The sequence below is a fragment of the Argiope bruennichi genome, chromosome 1, assembly GCF_947563725.1.
Source record: "Argiope bruennichi chromosome 1, qqArgBrue1.1, whole genome shotgun sequence".
Classification (NCBI taxonomy): domain Eukaryota; kingdom Metazoa; phylum Arthropoda; class Arachnida; order Araneae; family Araneidae; genus Argiope; species Argiope bruennichi.
This window is the reverse complement of record NC_079151.1, coordinates 53,209,213-53,230,292: the sequence shown is the minus strand read 5'-3', so window position 1 is coordinate 53,230,292 and position 21,080 is coordinate 53,209,213. Positions and strand designations below refer to the sequence as shown.

At 27.6% G+C, this 21,080-nt stretch overlaps 1 protein-coding gene across 1 annotated transcript in view; it reads left to right on the top strand.

Moving 5' to 3' along the window:
- Positions 1-4,145: 4,145 nt before the first annotated feature.
- Positions 4,146-21,080, top strand: part of LOC129956710 (nose resistant to fluoxetine protein 6-like) — a 30,098-nt gene continuing 13,163 nt past the window's right edge. The window contains exons 1-9 of the mRNA XM_056068661.1: positions 4,146-4,226; positions 7,229-7,318; positions 9,604-9,688; positions 10,772-10,956; positions 13,862-14,038; positions 15,408-15,504; positions 17,829-17,921; positions 19,061-19,223; positions 20,978-21,057. Coding sequence (XP_055924636.1) covers positions 7,243-7,318; positions 9,604-9,688; positions 10,772-10,956; positions 13,862-14,038; positions 15,408-15,504; positions 17,829-17,921; positions 19,061-19,223; positions 20,978-21,057 — 956 coding nt within the window. The 5' untranslated portion in view covers positions 4,146-4,226; positions 7,229-7,242. The remainder of the gene's footprint in view (positions 4,227-7,228; positions 7,319-9,603; positions 9,689-10,771; positions 10,957-13,861; positions 14,039-15,407; positions 15,505-17,828; positions 17,922-19,060; positions 19,224-20,977; positions 21,058-21,080) is intronic.

Genomic DNA, 21,080 nt, shown 5'->3' with positions numbered 1-21,080 from the left:
ATGTGATTCTTTTGAGATCACTTCGGTCACTCGCCATTTAATTATGCATTTTAACTAGTAACAAGAAATTATAAATACATTCATTAGTGAAAGTGAATTTAAATTATTTCAAATTGCATAAACCTCTGATATTATTTTTTCATCAATTACTAGTAATTAAATCATATAAAAATATAAAATATACTGATAGCTGAGACATTTTATGCAAATGTTAGAAAACAAAGCATATAATTTTAAGATGCTTAATTTACTTCATCTTTTAATAAGATGTATTTCATCAAAATTAATGGACATAATATTAATGATGTTGAAATAATTGTGGGTGAGAAAATTTAATTGGCATTATTTACGAATTATGTTCCTCGCCAAGGCCACCCTTTTTGATGGCTGTCAGAAATGGTAACAAATGGCATTTAGGGTTACAGTAAAGAAATTGTCAAGGTTACATTTGGCGAGAAATTATTCCAAAATAATTCAATTATGGTGATCGTAGTGTAATCTTAAATTCAGCCAATAAACTCATTTCAATACACTTCGACAAATTAATTTTATCATAAAAAATACTAAATTATCTTAAAGACACCATATTATTTTTATTATATTATTTTACATTGCACTTGAAAAATACTGATAGAGCATTCTGAGTGGTTAGCTATATTTCAAAGTAGCGATGCTCCTGCAGTTCAGAACTTCGCAAAAACACTTTATATCATTATCTATTTATTTCATCATATTTTTTATTTACATCTGTATAATTATATTTATATACTTAACATTACTATTTATTTAATTAATTAATTTAAAATTTTTTTTTCTTTGAAATCTGATTTTCTCCCAAAATCTGATTTAAAAATGCAGACAACAACAACGAATATACAAAATTGCATTCGGAACGAAAGAAAGGGCCCATGTCGGAGCTATAAAACGTGTAGGCACTTATTTTGCTGACTATTTTAAATTATTTGACGCTTGAAATGAAACGCAACACTCCAAAAAAATCATAGAAGGGAAACTATCTAATTTTTTATTATTATTTCATTCGTATAAGGTTTTATTTACTAAACAAACTAGCCGCCTTTGGCGACCAGCCGGTTCGCCAATCTTAATGCTCGTTAAAATTTTAATAATTAAATATTTTATGTAATTCCTACTTTAATAGCTTCTTCATCAAATATTTTAAAGCTTCAAATTTTGATAGTCATGTAATTCACTCATAATAATATAAAGTCCTTCAGCTATAGCATAATATGTATCTCTCTAATTTTCTGTTAGTTCAAGTAGAATTTATGCTTAAAATTAAAATGGAAATGACTAAACTGCAATTAATATAATAATATTTTTTACTGAAACAAAGCATTTTTTTTAATAATATGATTACTGATAATAGAATCACTGAGCGTTTAAACTTTATGGGCACTAAAGAATATCTTTCTTAATTTATGTAATATCTCAAGAATTTGTCAACAAAATTTTCTCAGATTCATCATGAACAGATCTATTCATTACCAATGTTTCATTTTAAATGCATCAAACACTAAGAAAATAAAATGAATCGTTTAAAATAATCGGTCGAAAACAGGTTTAAAAAAACTACTTAAAAAACGATGTACTTAAAACTATAAACATATACAAAAAAATATATAACTAACATAAATACAATTTAATTACAAAAGCATGCAACTAACTTAAAAACAATTTAAATAATTGAAAACAGGTTAAAAAAATCTACTTAAAAAACGATGTACTTAAAACTGTAACCATATACAAAAAATATATAACTAACATAAATACAATTTACTTTCAAAAGCATGCAACTAACCTAAAAATAATTGAAATCATCCGTTGGTTGTCAGGTCAACAGTCAGAACACAATGCGCATGCGTGAATTTTCTTCGCCAGTTACGTTAACGCAAATGCATGAATTTTTCTACGCCAGTTGGGGTAACGCTATGCAGATTATACATTTTTAATTTCCTTTATTCTGTGTTATTTTAATTCAAAAGTACTTCCGAATGAATCTGAAACATGGATTAATTAACAATATTTCATTTTAAATACATAAAACATTAAGAAAATAAACAGAATCGTTTGAAATAATCAGCCGAAAAATCTTAAGCCTAGCCTCATTACTGTTGGTAGAAAAAAGAAACTGAAGTCTTACTCATTTGGCGGTGGGGAAAATGGAAGATTTTTTTGGCGAAAAAGTTGGCGGTGGGGAAAATGGAAGATTTTTTGGTGGGAAAGTTAGTTTTTAATTAATAATCAAAATTCTAATTAAAATTTCAAAAAAAAGGGACCGCAGGTGCGACCTCTAAGGTATACATGTACCAAATTTGATAGCTGTATGTCAAATGACCTGGCCTGTAGAGCGCCAACACACACACACGCTCACATTGAGCTTTATTATAAGTATAGATTATTTCAAGGCAACAATAGAAAACTTTTTTGTTAGTTACGGAAAGACCGGAATCTCTTTTGAAAATATATACCACTCATTTTATTCTCTGTATACCACTAATTTTATATATGTACGTAGACATGTATATGAAGCATGTATATTTATTATATAAAAATGTATATGAACAATGTACCGTTTTTCCTGCCTCTTTCACAAATACTGAAATTTTCTCACCTCGCCTGGTCGCTTGCTCTTTGAGCCTCTTCAAAAAATTGAGCAAACGATTTTTATCTATTGTATTCTAATTTATAATTAGAAATGATGGAATAAAATGAAGAAGCTTCATTTCGAAAATATAAGAAAAATAATCCTATTTACTTTTGAGATGAACACAGTATCTAATACATGAGCATCAAATAAGTGATTGTATATTTTTACTTTCTTGTATAGGAAGTATGGATAAAGTATTTTGATTGTCAAAAAAAGATCGAATTGCAGATTTTGGCGAATCTCCATGTTTTAGACCCCTCTTAGTTCAAAACACACCTTTTTTTTAGAAAATATCCTCCATCTGTCTCTGACAAAGATAACTCAAAATAGATTTGAGCTAAATGGTTGAAATGAGGTAAACGGTCTTTACACCAAATTTACAAATTTCTGTCAAATCTTGAGCAAAATCTGTTTGTAGAATATTAAATGCAGATTACTAAATGGACTGTATGCATTACTTTTTCTATAAAGTTTCGACGAGTGCTGGTTCGTTTCTTAAATGATGAAACTAATTTTTATTCAACAATATTTAATTAACAGTTCCATACTATTCATGGCCGGACGCTCACCATAGAACGCCAACCACGAAACGAGACGAACAAGAATCATAAAGAACAAATATATCAGAATCATACAGAAGAATGGTTGCCACAATTGGCGCAGTATCATCTGACATGGCGATATTAACAATATTTTTGCTTGCTATTTAGCACTGTTCAAAGGAAGTTCGTCTGTCCGGTTGTTCCAATATAAGTTTATACGATAATTACAAGAAGTAGAGAGCTAGATAGATGAAATTCGGTTCACAGATTTAGCACTTGCAGCATAAATACTTTAAAATTTTGAGCCAAATCCAACAGGAGGTTGAACGCCTTTTGGTCTAAACTTTAAAAAAACTGCAAATGCGATAACTCAAAAATACAATGACTTAAATATATCAAATGTAGTTTGAAATTTTGTCACCACAAGTACAGTAATTTGCTAAATTTTTGTTTCAAAGTTGGGAAAAACGCATCTAAGACTCAAATTCAAATTTTCTATATCATTAGTCGTATGCCAAGTATTACTTACCAAATACTCGTCAAGAATCAAGTGATAGATTCAGTAGAAGTGTTAAAAGAAATATTCCTAAATTCATGCCAAAGGTTATTTTTTCGCAACTATTTTATGTCAATATCATGCAAGGTATTCTCTAGGATAACGCTTTTATTATAGAGTACATTAGAAAGTTTTGGGGCGGTTTGATGAATTTGGTGGTTTCTTTATGATTTCATAATTGCCAACTATCATAATGATTAGATGATAATATACCCTGTTTCATTATGATCTCATTATAATGGACCTTAATGATATTATAAGCGCTTCATTGCGACACTTTCGTGAATGTACTGGAAGTAGCATTACCCACGTGAACAACTTTTGAAAGACTGACTTTCTTTTTTTGCTGCTGTGTTCATTAAGTATCGAGATTTATTAAAGAAAGGTGGCACGTCCCGAGTTAAAACTAGCTTTGATGACAATTTCTGAAAAGTTTTCTCTACAAAACTATGTTATAAAGGTAAGTAGAAGAGTATTTTATAGTCAATACCTTCGATAACATTGGTTAGAAGCATATTGAAATTTATGTGTTTGTTGGGTCTTTTTTTATTTGGGTCTTTTTTTATTTTTATTTATAATAAAAATGAATGTTTGCGTTTACTCGTGTCTGGGTTTATGTTGGGGTCTACAGGCCTGACCTTTTGACCTCCAGCTACCAAAATCGGCATATGCACACATTGGAGGGTAGAAATGTGTATCTGTAAGCGATTTTTTTGGCAAATTTAAGTTTAGATTAATTAAAAACGAATCGAAATCTTATCGTTTTAAAGCAATAACTTTCGAAAATATTACAGCACAAAAATAATTTTTACATCATCTTAAAGTTCAAAAAACTATCTTTTAGACGATATCAATATTTTAATCTATAAACTAAGCTTATATTTTTAATGAATTTAAAACAAATATTTTAACCATATTTTCCAGCAGTTTATTTCGAACAAAATAAAAATAAAGTAAAATTTTAAAATTTAGTTCTTTTAAATTTTAACAAAATGTACGCGTGCATGGGGAAAATTAGTTTTTATCAACGTGTTGTCATTACGTTGACAAAAAGCCAAATTAAAAGCTCTTAATTGTCTTTTATCAACATAGGTTAACTTACCGCAAACTAAACCTAGGAAAGTGTAATTTTAAGCACACATCTGTATGAAATGTAATAAATATGAAATGTTATGTTGTATAAAAAATAAATGCACGATAAAGTTTTCTGTGTTTTTATAAAATATCTATGTAATTAATTCAATAATTCAAGATAAGCTTTATTTAATACATACAGGATATCCACTGTAGCTAACAGGTATATACATCTAACAAAAATTATCTAAATGAAAATTATAAACCATTCATTTTTCTACTTATTGTGATTTTTTTGGTACTTATATTATTATTTCCTCACAAAAAACAGCAGCAGTAATAAAGATAGTAAGTCCGATGTTTAGTTCTTGCTCCAATTAAATAAATAAAAAAGAACTCTGATGAATAGTTACCAGGACTATAAACGTAATTAGCAACATTGAACCTTTATAACGGCCGGAAATTTAAATTATTACGAATCAGCCGTCTTTAGCGACTAACTGGTTCACAGGGAATATTGATTGTATTTAACTTCCTTTAAAGTTCTCAGACATAACTTATAGGCCATGATTTTGACAAGAACCTATTTTTAAACTTCAAATTGTTATTGAACATTAGAATCATGTTTTTCTTATATTTTGCCATAAATAATTAATAATAATATTTTTTATTCTTAAATTGTACTCCACGTTATATTTTCTTATATAAGAAATCATATATAAAGTTGCTATTCTTATATTTTGGCATAAATTATTAATAATAACGTTTATTACACAATGCAATTGTATATTAAACGTTTATGTACACAATTGCATAGTTTACATAAATGTTTTTAATGGAAATTAGTCAGTTTCATCATAGTGCTATTAAAAACATAATTGTCCCTTTCAACCATCTTCTAACTTTTGAGGCACTGAAACAGTTTTTTATTACTTTCTTATATATGAAAAACGCGAAAGAAGCGAAAAAAATCGAATTCGAGATTTTGAAGAATTTTTACATTTTAGACATCACTGAATTCGGAAAGTACATCTTCAGAATTATGTCTGTTCGTCTGTCTTTGAATAAGATAACTCAAAAAATCCGTCAACGAGGCAGATGATATTTGGATAGTATTTGTCACTTGTACCAAATTTGAAGATTTTTATCAAATTTTTGTGCGAAATCCATTCAGAAGAAGTCTACCTGTGCGTCTTTTCAAATATAACACAGTAACTACAAAACGAAGAGAGATAAATGGATAAAATTTGGTACACAGATTTAATATTTAAAATGTAGACACCAGATTTGAAGCCACATCCGTCAACGGGTGGAGCATCTGTTGATCGATATTTCCACAAGCATGAAAGCGCGATAACTCAAAAACGCAAAGACTTACATATATGATATTTGATGTGTGATCTTGTAACTACAGTTAATAGTTCGGTATTAAATTTTTATTCCAAAGTTCCCAAATTTGGGTTTTCGGTACTATTAACCACATATCAAAGAAAAATCGTCAAAAAAAACACCACATATCAGAACATAGAATTAATAAAAATACTAGATTCACGCCAAAGATCTATATTTCTTAACTATTGTTCGCCAATGACATGCAAGGCATTCGTGGCTTTACCCGAGGAAGAAGGAGGATAACCCCTTTATTAGAGAGTATGAGAGAAAGTTTTAGGGAGACCTCTTCATTTGGTTCGTCAAGTAAGTACCGTCGAAATAAACTAGACGTCTTTTTTTTTCTTTTTTTTTCAACAGTTTAAGAAAAATCACATGATTAAATATGTAATGAAACCTTGAAAATTATTTAAATTTCAAGGCGACATTGATGTATTTGGCAAGTTAAAAAATTACCAAAATCTAGAAAAAATTTGCGTGACGATTAAATTAGTATCATTAGGAAGGCAACGTTTTAAATTTTAAAATGGCGTGAAATTTAGAATCTCATAAAATTTTTTGCAGTTCGAAAATCTAGACTAAATCTAATGAATTAAAATAAAAACAAATCACTTTGATTTTTTTTTAATTTTTAAAATATATATGTGCCAAATTTGATAGTTTTAAAGAAAACAGGTTGATCTGTGTCAACACACACATTCATTTTTATTTCAAGTAGAATGAGGGAGGCATAGAAAAAAGATCGAAGCGTGTATATCTCAATATTTCATCTATTATCGATTCCCTAATGAAGTTTAATGTTTTCCTACCGATCTCTTTTTACAAAGAATCAATATATTTAATTTTAAATGAAACTTTTCAAAAACTGAAATTGAAAAATAAAAACTTCTAAAACAGAATTGAATACTTTGAAAGTGATAAAAAATTTCAATCTCAGGAGAGATAACATATCACTTTAAGATAATTTTTTTAAATTCTGATTTCTAAAATTATTTGTAGTTATAGATTTGAAAATGAATTTTAAAGAGGATTCACACAGAGCGTCAGCATGGCAGGCAAATCTTCCTAGTATGATAAGCGTATTGGCTGGTAAGAATTTTTAGAGATTCTATGTTTTGAACTATAAATTCTAATTAAAAATAATTGCTGTAAAGATAAAAGATTAAAACTCGTATTTTTTTTATTAGTATCAAAGTTCTGAACGGAAAAGAAATTTTGAAATGGAGCTTTTGAATCAATAAATTGCTTCAAATTTTAATTCATAGAGCATACATGTTTGCATGCACAATGCAATGTTACCCAAGAAAAAAAGATAAATTTTGAACAGAGATTTGCTATTATCTATTTAATAAGAGTGTAAAATTAAAGTGCAAAAGCGATAAGCGTTATTTTATATTTTAAAACACTTGAAATCTCTAATTCGCATGAAAAACTTGATAATATTTTTTAATGAAAGAAAAGTATCTTTTAATAAACAAAGCAGAATAAAAGAAGTCGGCTAATTCTTTCTTTCTATTGAATAAGCTAAAATACACATAGAAATATGATTGTTATATCCCAAGATGGAGATCTCAAATCTCATAAGCTCTTAAAAATTCATTTTCGTTTTTCATACGTGTACTAATTATCTAAAAATTCAGGAGCAAAGTGCTAGTAACAAAGTAAAAGTTTCACTTGCTTTAAGGATGATGAAATAACATAGGATGCAAATAAGGATGATTATCAAAGAAGGTGGAGCATGAATTTAATTGTCGACTACTATTAATGCTGAAAAGAAACTTACTACAAATTCACCAGAAAAAAAGGAAAAGAAGCTTCTAGAAAATAAGAAACCTCTATTTGGAATTCTAACTTTTTTCATCAACTCATTTAACCTTTAAATCGGGATGTGGCAGACGATAAATATAAAGCATATATTTATGATATAATCAAATAACAATAAAAATGTAAAAAATATTTTAATTTGAATTGTTTTCTCAAAAATATGAAATTTTTTCTTATAAAGACCATGCGAGATAAAAAAAAAAGATATTTGATTTTTATATTCAGTACCGAAAATTTTACAAAAATTATATCAAAATTAAAATTATTTTTAAAAGATAATTTTTAGCAGACATATACTGGATGTAATTCAAAGCCTATTCCTTTTTTAATTTAGAGAAGCAGATCGGAGATAAGAAAAGGTGATAGATTTCTTTATTATTTTTCAAAATCTAGGAAAGTCTTTTTTATTTTTAAAGGACAGTCATTAACCCTTAGCTAAAGATTCCTTGATAAATCTAATTTTTTACTTGTATAGTCTCAAAAATTGCTGAAATAAATACTTTAAAATTTTGTGAAGGCAAGATTTTATAGTAAAGGAAAATCGTCTGAAATTAATGGCTGCTAATAATTACTATGTTATAATAAAAATAAGTATTTTATGCTGTTGCAATACCTTATTTTTATTTTATTGATTACTAGCCGCCTTTGGCGACCAGCCGGTTCGCCAATCTTAATGTTCGTTAAAATTTTAATAATTAAATATTTTATGCAATTCCAACTTTAATAGATTCTTCAGCAAAATATTTTAAAACTTCAAATTTTGATAGTCATATAATTCACTCATAATATTATAAAGGCCTTCAGTCATAACGTGATATGTATCTCTCTAATTTTCTGTTACCCCTCGTAGAATTTATGCTTTAAATTAAAGTGTAAAGGATTAATCTGCAATTAATATAATAATATTTTTTACTGAAACAAAGCATTTTTTTTAATAATATGATTACTGATAATAGAGTCACTGAGCGTTTAAACTTCATGGGCACTAAAGAATATCTTTCTTAATTTATGTAATATCTCAAGAACTTGTCAACAAAATTTTCTCAGATTCATCATGAACGGATCGATTCATTAACAATGTTTCATTTTAAATGCATCAAACACTAAGAAAATAAAATGAATCGTTTCAAATAATCGGTCGGAAACAGGTTTAAAAAAACTACTTAAAAAACGATGTACTTAAAACTATAAGCATATACAAAAAATATATAACTAACATAAATACAATTTACGTACAAAAGCATACAACTAACCTAAAAGTAATTTAAATCGTCCGTTGATAATGGTTGGCATGCCAACAATCAGAACACAGTGCGCATGCGTGAATTTTCTTCGCCTTTTACGGTAACTTAAATGCGTGAATTTTTCTACGCCAGTTGGGGTAACACTATGCAGTTTATACATTTTTAATTTCCTTTATTCTGTGTTATTTTAATTCAAAAGTACTTCAGAATTAATCTGAAACATGGATTAATTAACAAAGTTTAATTTTAAATGCATAAAACATTAAGAAAATAAATTGATTTCCAATTTTTCACACAAATTTACAGATAAATGGCAAGAGGCAGCTAATATTTCCATTAACCAAAGTCAACAAGTGCCGAAGAAACTAACTACAGAAGCTCTCTGTGTTTTGTGAGTATTCATTTTGCTCATGGTTTTTTCTTCATTCAGCTTATGATGTAAGAAACTTTAAAATATTCGCTAATAAAATAGAAAGATAAAATAATAACGACAAATGAATTTATAAATTTTTTAAAAAGAAATTAAGATCGTGTGAAGATTTTTTTGGATTTATTTATGCCAAAAATGTTAAAAAGAGTCAAGATACCATATAAAATTTATTACACATTGAACATTTGATACATGGGTATAAATTTCCAATGCTTCAAAGCTCCAAAGGCCCATTTAAGATGTGGAGAGAAATATATACTGAATATCATTCAGCATAATTTGGAAGTATATTTAATTTGAATTTCAAAAATAGGACAATTGCTATACTCGCCTGTACTTCAGAACAATTATATGAAGTCAGTATTAGAAGCAGCAGGCAACTTGAACTTTCGTTTGCATTGCTTTTTGAAACTTATTAGGATATATACTAGCTTTATCTTCAAAAGTATTTTGTTAAACTGTGCATAATGTGACATTTGACAAATGCATTTATGAATAAATCACTGTGAAATTTAATAAAGTTTCTGACTATAATTTCCCGTGCAACAATGCCACATTATTTGAAGTATCCCCCAAAAATATCTAAATTTTCCTCAAGAATTTAAAAAAATCTTAACATTTTAATATATTATATATAAGTATATATCTGACTGCTTTATACGATTAAAAGTCATTTTGCCATTTATGTTTATTTTTATAATAATTCCAGATCAAACAATACAACTCTCCAATCAATGGTTCAACACTATGTTATACCAAGTGATTTAATAAAATACCACTCTCCAAGATATTAAAAAAATATTTAAAAATAAAATTTAAAATATATAGTAAATGTAAAACTAATACGAGCTTAAGCCAGAAGTCCCACAAACTAATGAACCTATAAATGAAGTCATGAGGAACAAATACTAAAATTCGATGAAAGGTACAAGACTCTCCCTTACTATCTGTTTTCTTAAATGCTGAAAAACCTCTGCCCAGATTATTTCTGTTTATATTTCCGTTTACTTACGCAACTTTAAAATGAGATTTCGTTTTGTTTAGGTGCGGAATTCTCCTGTTTGTAATACCATCTGTAATCGGAAGTGCCATCAATGCTTTCGAATCTTTTTGTGGTGCATCCCCGAAGAAAAAGAGTTCAACAAACGGGAAGGACCAAAGGAATGATGCAAATGGTGAAACAAATTCTACAACGGAAAAAGAGGAAGATGAGTCTTCCACGATTTCAGGTAGAAATTAATACATCAGGTTTCATATATATTAGATGGTGAGGTTAAACAATACATTACAGAGTGTGGAAGAGACATTATTATGAAGGAGAAAAATTATATTTTCGCTTTTACCGTTCGAAAAAAAAATGCTTTTTCGATATTCTTTTATAAGAAAAGCGGTATTTATTTTTCTCATGAAACGTAAATTCTGGCATAAAAAGTGGAATTTTAATACCGAGGTATGGTATTTTTATACATCACTTCAACCGCCAGGTATGCATGTTCACTGCATAAACGAGTTTTTTTTTTCATAAATAAAAATTTGTTAATTGAATTGAAAATTTATAAAAATATAAATGTCATCAGATTTATTATTTAAATACTTTGAAATGTATATTTAATTTAAAACGACTGGAAGATGTAAAAGGAAAAAAAAGTATAATTTTCTTTATGCTTTATTTTTATATGACAGAGAAAAAATGTTGGGTAAAAAATGTTTTTAAGTTAAACTTTAAACATCAAAAAATTTATTTTAAATATTAAAATAATGCATCAATTTATTTTCAAAATGGTAAGTCTTCAGATTTCATTGGGAAAAACATAACTAATGTCAAGAAAGGCTTCAGGAAAAAAATTAAAAAATAATAAATAACATTTGAAAAGTTAAAGTATTGTTTAGGCGTAAGATATTTGAAAAATATTTGAAGCTTAACTTAGGAAAAACACTTTAAGAAAAATCTATCATTTTAATATTCATAGTGTAAGACAAAGAAAGCATTTTTAATATTAAAAAAGGAATTAAAGAACATTAAAAATACAGTAACATAAAAATATTAATAAAGAATGAATTAATAATATTAATAAAATAATAAATAGATAAAAAATGAATGAAAAGACAAACAACTTAAGAAGTTAGTAAAAATTCCAAAAGAGGCATTTTCTGGAATGTTTGAAGAGATGGTAATGCAGGAAGTTCGGATGTAGAAACCTTTTAATTAAAAGAAAGAATCGATTCTTGTAACATAAAGTATTTATTCTTGTTTTTAAGACAATAAAGAGAAAAATTTGGCATGAGTATTTTTATAGAAAAGAAGATTTAGGCATATTCTGATTTCTGCTGTACTTAATAAAAGACCAAAATTTTGTTTGCTATTGGTGAAATTTCTAATTATAATGAAAGATGTGTATATGTGTTGGCGTACATCACACGCGGAACGTCATTTGACTTAGAACTATAAAATTCGGCATAAATATATTTTAGAAGGTGAAAACATGTACCTGGCAATGATTTGTTTATAAAACTTTAATTAACAAAAAAAATCAAAAGAAGCTTTGTTGTTTTTCCGTGATAATATCCGAAAAATGCAATTAAAAATGTCATTTTTAATTTTAAAATGATGCAAACAATGCCTTTTTGACTACATAATTAAAATGAACAGTACAATTTTCTTCCCGTTTTTTTAATTGGAAAAAATATGTTTACCATAATTTTTATTAATTTTTTTCATTGTTGCAATTAAATTTTAACCATTTTCATTGCTTTCTTAAATATTTAAATATTTGGGAAACCAAGCTTCACTCTGCAGGGGGTTTTGTTTTCCGAAGTATGACAGTCCTGGGGCTGGGAGCATTTTCCCAAATATTTTCTTGAGATGAGCCTTGGCTGCGTGTATTAATATGAAATGCCTTTCTCAATGCCTTCCCGGGCATTGTAAAGTGCACATGGTGGCTACAAATACACATTATAAGAAAACCGAATGAATTCCTTGATCTAACCAAAGAAAAATTCCCAATTCGGTAATGTTACTTGCACGACAAGTTGATTGGTTAACACAATACTTGCATTTTGCTATTACATGTGGCTCTAACGTATTCGGCTTCGGATAATGTCATATAGCGCCATCTCACAAAATTTTGAAGTTCCAATAGGTTATCTTCGTATGGCAACAATGCAAGTACCACAAAAATTAACGAGATGGCGCTATATGGCATTGTCAGCATGAGAGCAGATGGGAAAGAGCTCTAATAATTAGTTGTAAAAAAATTTCTTTTTTGTGTGTGTAAAATAAGCGTTTTTTTTTCATTAAAGACATCTATATAGACAAAACTAAAAAGCAAAAATCAGGACTCGAACCGATGAGCAACAACACATGCGTCGTTCCTGTTGTTCTGATCACTTCGAAGCGGAAGTTGAATATACTTATTCTAGCAGTTAGTTATAAAAAAACTGCTTGTAAGCGCGGCTTTTCAGGGAAGACACTTATTTAGGTAATCTAAAAGAGCAAAACCTTATTTAAATATAAAATTTGATCCAAATCATAGATAGAACCGTTTCGGAGATACACGAAATAAATAAATTTATATATACACAAGAATTGCTCGTTTAAAGTTATAAGACAGTGAGATTTAGTTTCACCGATGAAAGAGTCGTGGAAAAACTCTACTTGCTATCTGCTTAGCTTATAATGTAGCCAGCAAAGGAAATCTCAGTACGGCGGGAAACACCCATGCAATTAAAACTTGAAAGCCCAAATAATTACGATTATGATGTTGCTATGACGCCATTGGACTCAACTTCATATGAAATGTTCAGTATGCAATTAGGAGAACAATGAAAGGCAATTAAAACATCAAGGCTTTAATATCGCAATTTGATATTTTAAAATATTTTGTTTAAGGAGCGATGAACAAAAAAAGTAAAAATATATCCATTAAGTTTCCCTGATCACTCCGCCGCCATTGCAGATAATGTATCGCTGTTAATGTTTGTTTATTTCAACAATTTTCGTAGTTTTTGCTGAACAATTATTAAATCTGATTTTGCAACTTATTTTACATTTTTTCCTCACCAAATTTCTCCGATTTTTTATTCAACATATATTAATCTCATAGTTACACAATTAATCAAAAATTCTCTTTTCAGTTTGGAGTGGGAGTAGCAGAAAATTTTTTGATTGTTTCTGCGTTCAGACGAATGCCAGAAAAATACTGAGTACTTCTTCTAACCATGGGTATCTGGACTGCATAGACGGAATACGAGCCATAATTTTTCTTTGGATTTTTATTGCACATTTTTTCTTCTTTTATGTTCGATCAATAAGTAAGTTTTTCTAAGTTTCGTGGACTGTTTGAAAATTTTTATAAATTTAAAAGCGTTTCTTTTCAACTTTTAATCCATAGTTTTAGTCTACATTCATCATTTAAAGGAAAGTGATGGCCTTACCTTTTTTCTTACAGTTCTCTTTTGTGATTCGTATGGCAAAGTCGTAAGCAGAATAAAATTTAACCATGTTTAACCTGGAAAATAAAATGCTTAATATCATTGAATGCTTTATTAGTTATAAAATTTTCTAAATAATATTGAAGCATGTAATAAAAACAAACAAAATCATAATCAACTTTACATATTAGTAGGAATTTTAATTTAAATCTTAATAATGTAAATCTTCATATACTTTTCTTCTTTTCTTAGGCGACAATTTTATATTCTTTTGCACATGTATAGTAAAAGACACAAATTATTTTTACGTTTCTATTATTTTAAGCATGCATTGAATATTCATGATCGCCAAAATTTTTTTTTATTACGTGCAAAAAATTGCATTTTTTGGCATGTAAATTTTGGAGATCGTTTTAACGTTTGAGGATCGTTTTTTAAAGTTGAAAATGATATAAAAATAATTGTTAACTTGGAAAATTAAGAACATTATCACTTATTTACAATGTTCAGTATTAAATACGACCAATTTCAGTTCAATTATTTTTAGACGAATCCTGCAATAATTCGTTTTCGAAACTGCAATTTTAATATTAACAGTAACATTTTACATAAGTAAACACTTATACATGATCGTATTACAAAAGTGAAATCAAAAATCAATTTTTAGAAGTTGCAACTATTGTGTAGACTAGAGATAATAATACAAAAAAGACCATGCAACGCCAATATTACTTGATTTTGATCAGTGATTTAAATATTTATTCTTGTAACAAAATATTTATTAAACAATTAAGAAAAAAATTTCTGCATTCATGACTTATTAATTATGCGGAAAAAAGATGAAATCCTAAATATCAACAAAATTTGCATTAACAGTCATTAGATTTGGATGTAGAGATTTCTATTTATTTATGCTATTTCCAAATATTCTTTATTTTTTTTAAAACTCTACCTAACAATCATAAAATAAAAAGTTCTGATAAAAATAATCTGAAAGTATAATTTTGAATGATAGAGCATATTATACATCATCTTGTGTTAAAGCGCCACAGCTGCTTTTTGTGTAGCCTCGAACTCAAAAGGTTCACAATTTTATTGTATTTCACGTGTTATCAGAACTTGAAATATTCTTCTTCAGAGAAATGCTTAATATATCAGATAATTATTCTATAATCTGTTGTTTGTTTTTCATATGCTATGACTTGAATTTATTTAGCTATGTTTATAACATGATTTTAAACATTTCCAGAAAATCTAAATAAGCATATTAAGGTCATATTAGAAATGCCGATTACAATAGTTGGTGCGAATGCAGTTTTTGGAATAGACACTTTTATTATACTTAGGTAACTGTTATTCTTTGATTAATTACTCATTTTTAAAAGTGTTTAATTCGTTCAACAAACTATTAAAATAGTTTTACTTAATGCATTTCAAAAGACAGCTTTACATGTTTTAAGAATGCCACAAACGATTTATAAAGATACTGTACGTTTCTAGGTAAAACAAGAGATGAAAAATATCAAAAGCATAGAAAATTATCCTACTTAAAAAAAAAACTGAACCTTGCTTTCCTAAACATAGCTACAATTCTTAACATCTTCTACGTCACACAAACTTTGTATGAACGCACAGTGTTGAATTTTGCATTCTTCTTTCATTCTAAAGATTTACGGAAATTCTCAGACGAATCTAATTAATAAGTATACCAGAAATATATCTTTTAGATGGAAAATATATTCAAAGAAATTTTATACACGTAAAGTGCTTATCTGAAACTTAAATATTAATGGATTCAGAAGATCCAAAAATTTTCATATTCTTATACTTTCTTATTATTTACTTAATTAATATCCTGTTTATAAAGATAAAATTCGGCAATGAAATTTTTACTCCCATTCTAATATGCTGAGGAATCTGAGATTTTGTAAACTTTTTTAGTAAACTCAGTAAAATTTAATTATTTGTGTATTTTCATAGCTTAATTATGAGCGAATTCTCCCTTGATTAAATTAAATTATTATTCTGTTCCCGTGGTTCCACCTGGCAATGAGTTCGTGTAACAGTATATTTCAAGATTAAGAAGTAGAAAATGATATAAAAAATATACTGTTTACTATACTAATTATATTCTTTTATTTTATATTAATTATTACTGATTATTCATGATATATTCGGAATATTTTCAAGAGCAAGAGAGTAATGCATACAAACGCTATTAAAAACCCAAAGAATAATCAACCGAATTTAATGAATTTCATTCAGCTACTTAAGATTTCAAAATGTGCAGATAAAAAGTCGACTTTTATGGTTTCTAATTTTACATAAGAAGAGATTAATGATTTAAATGATTACATAAATTTGAAATTATGGAAATTGTATAAATGCGTTGATTATATAAGTGAGCGAAAAAAATGATAAACAGCTTCTGTAATGTAAAAAAAAACGAGATCTCCTTTCAAAGAACTTGTTAAATACTTCTGTATGTGATTTCGTAAGAATCAATAAACTTTAAGAATTGCTCTACCCTGAATTATGACGCAATTTACTTCTATATATCAAACACTTTTATCTCTCTCTCTCAATTTTATCTCTATTTTCCCTCAGAAATATGATACTTAAATAATCCATTTAAAATATAATCAGAAAAATATATTAAATATTATCTGTTGGAAAATATGATAATAGCTTTTCGATAACAGCGATTTGGAAAAATATATTTTTAAACTCATTGTTTTACCTTTGATTATAATATCATCGCAATGAAAACTCTCCCTTTTCTCATTTTTCAAATTGTTCTGTTCTGTTCAAAAAAATTTTTTTGCAGTTCTTACACTAAATAAGAGTGTATACTACACCTAAAGAGTACATATGTAAAATAAGACTACATACTACATCTAATCTGCCACATCAGAAAAACTGGGATAAAAATAAGATTATTGTGACAATTCAATTGCAGTTTATGCTGTACTAAAAGTATTAACCATATGTAATACCTAGAAATTCTCTGAAAATATAATATCAGAATAATAAACTGTAATACTTAGAACTCGCATTTAGTGGAATATTGATCTAAGAACTGGAAAGGTGGACAGAAGTTTGGAAATTACGTTTGATGCAAAAAGGATCTTACTGAAATAATCTCACACAAATATATTTAAAAGATTACAACATTTGTGAATACTGAGTTGAAATTTTTGTTAACAACTTCGTTCTTTCTTTGAAAAAACATTCTATTTACAAAACGAACACTGCTCTTTCTCTTTGATTCTATTAATTATTCCTTATTCAATTATTTATAATTTATTCATTTATACACTGCCAAGAAAACCTCGATAGTTGACATTTCATTCATTCAAAATGAAAATCTTTTTCCATACTCTTAATCTAAACTCTTAAATACATTGAGAACAAAATTCATCTACTTTCTCATCTTTCTTCTTCAATACAATTCGATTTTTGATATTTTTTATATTCAGGAAAATTTTTAAAAAATCATTCACTTTTTCCTAATTTCAATAAAATACAAATATAATGTGCTTATCATCATTCTTAGAAAACTGATAAATATGCTTGATTTAGAAATAGAATTTATACTTGATAGAAAGAAGATAAAATACATATTCGTATAAAATAAATAAAATTAATATTTTGCATTTCTTTCATTTAGTGGATTTTTAACCGGATATTTATTTTTCGATTACTATGAGAAACATAATGGAAAGATACCATGGATTTTATTTTACGCTATCAGGTTTTTAAGGTACGTACATATTTGGCTATTCCAAAATTTCTTTCTGATTGAATTTCTTTCTGTTATTTTCAGAGTGTTATAAATTAAGAGCCTTAGGTTTTATTTTTAAATATAGAAATTAGACAACCAAGTTTCACAAAATTTCAAGCAATTTTCTTGAACTATCGGTTGATGCAAAAAGTAACTTTTAAATAGCGGTGTTTAAAAAAAAATAAGAGTATATCAGTATTTTATCTTGAAACTGCATTTAGACATTATATTATATGTTTATATTTTTTTTCATTACTTCCGATTATGATTTACGAAGGTTTTCGTAAAACATTTCTACCAAAGATTTGAATTTGGGAAAATAGCATTATGCAATTATAAAAATCCGTAGAATTTCCCAAAAAATAGTTTTGAATACAGAATTGAGATTGAATAAAGAAACTTGTTCAGACATAAAAAATATTTTTAAAAAAAATTCATAATTTCTCCAAAAATACACTTTTTAACTTAGTTGCAGAATTTGATTTAAGTGGCATTTTTGAAATTCTATATAAATGCGTGTTATACAGAAGAAAATAATTCATGAAAGTTTTATAACAATGTCTGCATTATCTTATGAAAAATTAAAATTTCTCGAGAAAAAAAAGGAGGGTCGCTGAAGGATGTTTCTAGATACTTTTCTATTAGTCAAAATCAGGAAGAAAAAATATCCTTTTTCTAAAATTAATATTCTACGGTTTCGGATATATTGATCAATTTTTACCAAATATTCTTTCAAGCAAATATGATTTTTATCTAAGCATTTGAACCCAAATTAATAGCATTTTACATAAATGCAGAAATTGGATTTCCAATTTCATACATTCCCTCCCCTGATATAGCAATATATCCAGGAACGATCTTAGATGCCTTGGTTTAGATAGGTCGATCAAACACTTTATCCAATAAGATTGCTGCAATTTATTTTTTGTCTGTATTTTGACACTGTTCATGACAATTCAATTAGATTATTTGATCACCGAGTACAAAAAGAAAATGTGTGAGTGCTTTTTTAAATATAAAATTTTATCTTTTACGCACATTATTGTCTGGTGTACATACTTGTGCTACGATTTTATTTCTTTGACTTTATTCATTCCTTAAATTAATTTTTTTCACAGGGTCACACCACTGTACTTGGTGGTGCTTGGATTCTATTCCACTCTCTTCACTTACATTAGTTCCAGTCCAGTATGGCCAACTTATAATACAAATCCCGTTTGCAGAGAAAGTTGGATCTGGAATGTGTTTTACATAAATAATTTCCTTACACACTACAAACAGGTATTTCAATATTTCTTCAATGCTAAAAGTTTGTCAATTATTTTAGTTTATTTATAGCTTATTGGCACTAGACTCCTTGCAATATAATGTAAAAACTGTTATTTATGAGTAGAAGCAAAATAATTCTATTAAAATAGAAAAAAAAATTGAAATATTTTTTTTCTTGTGAAATCTTTCTAAAAGTTCTTTTTTCAGAAATTTACATCGTAGCCTATAAGATTTTTTTCATAGATCAGTGATTTTAATAGAATAATATTTTAGTTACATGTTTGCCTTGATTCAAATTCAAGAAATTCGACAACATTTTAAAGATATTGGGCTTCTAAATATGTGGATTGAATAATAAATTCCATTCACAGATAAAAACAATTATTTGTCAACTGAAATGATTCTGTGTTTTGTATTAGAAATAACCAAATTTTTTTCCAAATTTTTGGAATTATGAATTTTTTTAAATTTATTGTAAAGGAACAATTGTTGTAAATTCTTTTAAACACTCCGTATCTATTTGGAAAAAAAAATTTCCGTAGTTTTCTAAAATTCGCAGTTCAAAAGAAAGGTGGCATAACTCTCAAAATCTTTGAGAACAATTTATTTCTTTTATACTTTAAAGAAATTTACGATATTTGTATTTTTGTTAAGCTTAGTCGATGTTAGAGAAAATCAACAAACAAGAACAACATCCATCTTTAGCCATACGTTATTAAAAACAATGTATGGTTAAAGATGGATGCTAAGTGTTATCTATTTATGCTTTCACAATCACATAAAGCACAACTGTGTGTGTCTGTTTGTCATTAACAGTATACGTTAATACTTTGAAACGGTCTTTTTTTCAAATTTCGAGCTGCTAAATGTCTAAAATTGTATTTATGCAGTTGACTTATCTCATGTGAAAATGCACAGACTCAGTCATGATAAACTAATAAAAAGCCTTCGAACTTCAAAAAAAAATAATAATAATAAATCAACAAGAAACCGATCTGGCATATTTATTTCACTAATAGACTTATCTAACTTCATCCCTTTGCTATCCGATTTCAGATTTTGCATAATAAAAATTTTAATTTCAGATTAGATAAAAAACTTAGTAACGAATTGAATTCGAAGTAAATGAAACAGATAACATATCCCACTAAATAAAAGGTGGCTTGGAGAGGAAAGATAAACTCTAATCGGTCAACTAAATCTCCATGGAAAGATGATCATAGCTAAAGTGCGCCTTATAAAAGATTAGAAATCACGTGCACTGAAGTGTTTTTGAATTTCATTTGCATAGAAACGGTAAATATACAAAAATTAAGATAAGATTTGGAACTCTTGTACCAAAATATCGGATAGTGATAATCCTGTAGGAGTATTTCGATACCTTTATTTGTTTTTAAAATTTGTTCTGAATTAAAGAGTTGTTATCATATCTTAGCAACATTGTGTTTAATATTGTTACAAAGCGCATGCATATAAATAAAATGATTAAAACAAAGATAATCGTTATTATAAAAAACACCCTTAAAACATTTTATTTAAAAAGAATAAAGAAAAGAGTATAATTCCGGATAACAAAAACAACGAAGCGTTTGTTGCAAATATTTGTTTTAAGAGCTACATTTTTTAGCAATTAACTAAATCAAAAGATAAATAAATCATACTATAAACGACGTTATTTTAGCACCATCCATGTAAATGTTTTGAGCTTTGTTTCCTATATTTTGAGCTCAATTTCCTAATTTTCGGTTTGAATTTCTTCTTTTTAGTGTTTGAACATGACTTGGTTCCTCGCATGCGTTATGCAACTGTACGTAATTAGTCCTTTATTCATGATTCCTTTAAAAAGGTGAGAATCTCTTCAATGATTCT